This window comes from Sesamum indicum, linkage group LG7 (genome assembly GCF_026168435.1).
Source record: "Sesamum indicum cultivar Baizhima isolate 11 linkage group LG7, ASM2616843v1, whole genome shotgun sequence".
Taxonomy (NCBI): domain Eukaryota; kingdom Viridiplantae; phylum Streptophyta; class Magnoliopsida; order Lamiales; family Pedaliaceae; genus Sesamum; species Sesamum indicum.
This window is the reverse complement of record NC_142663.1, coordinates 15119644-15123064: the sequence shown is the minus strand read 5'-3', so window position 1 is coordinate 15123064 and position 3421 is coordinate 15119644. Positions and strand designations below refer to the sequence as shown.

General features: G+C 39.0%; 1 protein-coding gene across 1 annotated transcript; it reads left to right on the top strand.

Moving 5' to 3' along the window:
* The first annotated feature begins 447 nt into the window (after positions 1-447).
* LOC105167201 (endoglucanase 14-like) lies at positions 448-3000 on the top strand. The gene is given in 7 exon segments (XM_011086824.2): positions 448-654; positions 1028-1441; positions 1588-1674; positions 1867-2019; positions 2232-2516; positions 2588-2615; positions 2618-3000. Coding segments are annotated over 7 exon segments (1467 nt in total). The 3' UTR covers positions 2911-3000.
* Positions 3001-3421: the final 421 nt, after the last annotated feature.

Sequence of the window (3421 nt, the reverse complement as noted above, 5' to 3'; positions counted from 1 at the left end):
ATAACTTAAAGTGTCTTAACTGCGACTTTCTTAATTAATCACATTTTGTGTACTTTGAAAATAATAATCTCTTAACTATTAATTGCCTACTTAACTATAATTTCTTGGACATATTAATATAGATATGTATATAGATAATTTAATCCTCACTAAAGTTTATAACTAATTAATATGTAATATCTCAATGTAAAGAACATTTATCTAATTCAATTAATTATAGTTTTTGATAATTAACTAAGTTCATCATATCATCATTTATGATTTAACTACACTTAAGCATACTCAATCTCCTCCTAATCAAAATCATGCTATCAAGACAACAAAGGAGATGCACCTCTTTCATCAAATGCAAAAAACATTAACTTCGTACATTCTTTGTCTCAACTATAAATTACTTCCCTCTATCCCAACCTTTCCACTTGAAATCGCCTTTGCAAACTAGCAACTATGTCGTTCCATTTGTTTGGTCTCCTGCTAGTCGTTGGTTTCTGTTTTTTTGTTCAAGTTCAGAATGCTGTGTCGACTGTGGACTATGGAGCTGCTCTAACTAAATCTTTGTTGTTCTATGAGGCACAAAGATCAGGGAAACTGCCCCCTAACCAGCGCATCCGATGGCGGGGAGATTCTGCGCTTAGTGACGGCAAATCTGCCAGGGTAATTCTTATACAATGCATGCTGCTGAATGTTTAAGATATTAATATTAAATGATTCTTCTCTTTAACAGATTAAGAATCATGTTAAATAAATCTCAATACATTCATTTATAAAAAAAAGAAAGAAAAATTTCACATGTGTCCCTGAATGTGAAATTAAATGATTTTCGTCTCTAGCAGCTTCTTCGATCTTTTAAATGAAATGATCTTCATAGTATGTAACATCAGTATTTCACTTTATTACCTACGTAAAAGCCGTTAGAATCTTTTACTGTAAAGTACGAGCATCTTGGTACTTGTATTGACTTCACGTATACACGCCATATCATCACTTGCCTTAATATTGATGCATGCATGTCACTGTCGGTGTGCAGATTGATCTGGTGGGAGGATACTACGACGCGGGAGACAACGTGAAATTCGGGTTCCCGATGGCCTTTACGGTGACAATGCTGGCATGGAGCGTGGTAGAATTCGAGCCGCAACTCCAGGCCCGAAATGAGTTATCTAACGCTCTAAGATCCATCAAATGGGGAACGGACTATCTGATCAAGGCACACCCGGAGCCCAACGTGCTGTATGGAGAAGTCGGAGATGGCGGGTCGGATCACGCGTGTTGGCAGAGACCCGAGGACATGACAACGCCCAGGACTGTTTACAGGATCGACGAGCAACATCCCGGCGCCGACCTCGCAGGTGAAACCGCCGCCGCTTTTGCCGCCGCCTCCATTGCTTTCAGGAAATCTAACCCCAGTTATTCGTCTGAGCTTCTCAAACATGCTAAACAGGTTTCTACTCATTCTACTCCTCACTCCCCTCGAATATATATATATATACAAATATATATAATATTTAATTAAAATACCTCAAATATTATGTATGTAAAATTTTAGTTAGGATCTACCTAGTAATGATTGATTGCATTTCGTAACAGTTATTTGAATTTGCAAGAAAACACACTGGTCAATACCAGAATAGCATTTCAGTTGCTGGACAATTCTATTCAAGCAGTGGCTATGAGGTAAGAATACTAATATTAGTATGTTACATAATGAAATATTCTTATCCAAAACAAATCTGATCATACCAATCGATGTATTTCACACATTATAGTACTTGTCGCATGATCCATAACTCTTCTTAAATTGTCGATCAATCATTGTATTGACTTGATTGCGGTCATGATGAGGAAATTGAGGTGGAATCTTGACAGGACGAAATTTTGTGGGCTGGGGCGTGGCTAGAACGGGCAACCAACGACAAAACGTACTTGGAATTCATCGAGGGATCTTCCAATTCAGGTGGCACCCGAAGAATGTTTTCATGGGACGACAAATATGTTGGCGCCCAACTCCTTATTGCCAAGGTAACATAAAATCATAGATGTAGAATCAGGTTGGTCGAACCAAACAAGTGTAATATACTTGTTCGATTTCTAAATTATAAAGCGATCACACGATAAGTTCATTACATTTATCATTCAATGGCTCAGGTTCGACTAAACCCAATTTAGATTGCAATCCATGCAGTCATGAACAAACAAACATGTATACATTTGAATTTTCTGTCAAAAAACAGGGTATTTTAGAAGGGAAGTTGTCGGGAGAGGGGAAGTTGGGTGAGTACAAGAACAACGCGGAGCAGTACATCTGCAACTGCATACAGAAAGGAAACAGCAACGTGCCGAGGACCAACGGCGGACTCCTTTGGTTTCTGGAATGGGATAATCTTCAGTACGTCACCAGCTCCTCCTTCATCATCACCGCCTACGCACGTATTCTCGCCGGCACGAGGACAAAGACTCTCCGCTGCGCTGCCGGCGATGTTGGACCTCACGATTTAATGGCTTTTGCCAGATCTCAGGTACAGAAATAATGACTAGTCTTCAATCTCTTAAATTGGAGATTCATTTCGTATTGATTGGTTTTCATTAGGTGGATTACATACTGGGTTCAAACCCGAAGAAATGAGCTACATGGTGGGGTTCGGGTCGAACTATCCGAAACAGGTGCACCACAGAGGAGCATCAATAGTGTCGATAAAGAAGGATTCGAGGCCGGTGAGCTGCCAAGAGGGGTTCAATGAGTGGTTCCATAAGAACGCGGAGAACCCGAATGTGCTGGAAGGGGCGGTAGTGGGGGGTCCGGATCAGAGAGACGAGTACAGGGATGCGAGGGATAATTACCAGCAAGCAGAGCCTGCCACTGCTAATAATGCACCTCTTGTTGGGGTATTGGCAAGTCTTGCTGCAGCTTGACAATTTTTGTGCAGGTCCAGGATCACAACTTAGTAATTAGTTTGCGGTGTGTGTTAGTTTCTGCCACATTTATGTGAGCAATGGACTTTGCAACGCTATGTAATTTGATAAGAAATTGATTAATGCAATGATTTCTTGTTTTCAAGTTTTTTTAAATAAAAGGCTATCGTTAAAATCAAAAGTATATTGATAATCTTTTTAAATAACAAAAAAAATATTTATAATTATATCACATTGTAATTTACTCTTGTTTTAATTGGTAATCACCAACATGCAGCATAAATTCTTCTGACCGAAACGCCTAAGGTTTCAGCAGTTACAAAATACTTGCATTGAAACACATTATTGTTCATTGCGACGCCATAATTTTTCAAAGCAGTTTCGCTGTTTCAAGAGGTACCTGTACTTCTCGTGCATCAATATAATTACCATTTCCAACATAATTTACTGTTTCATCATTTCTTATTCTAACTAAAACAACCCATCAGACCATCATGTATTCCCATTAGAA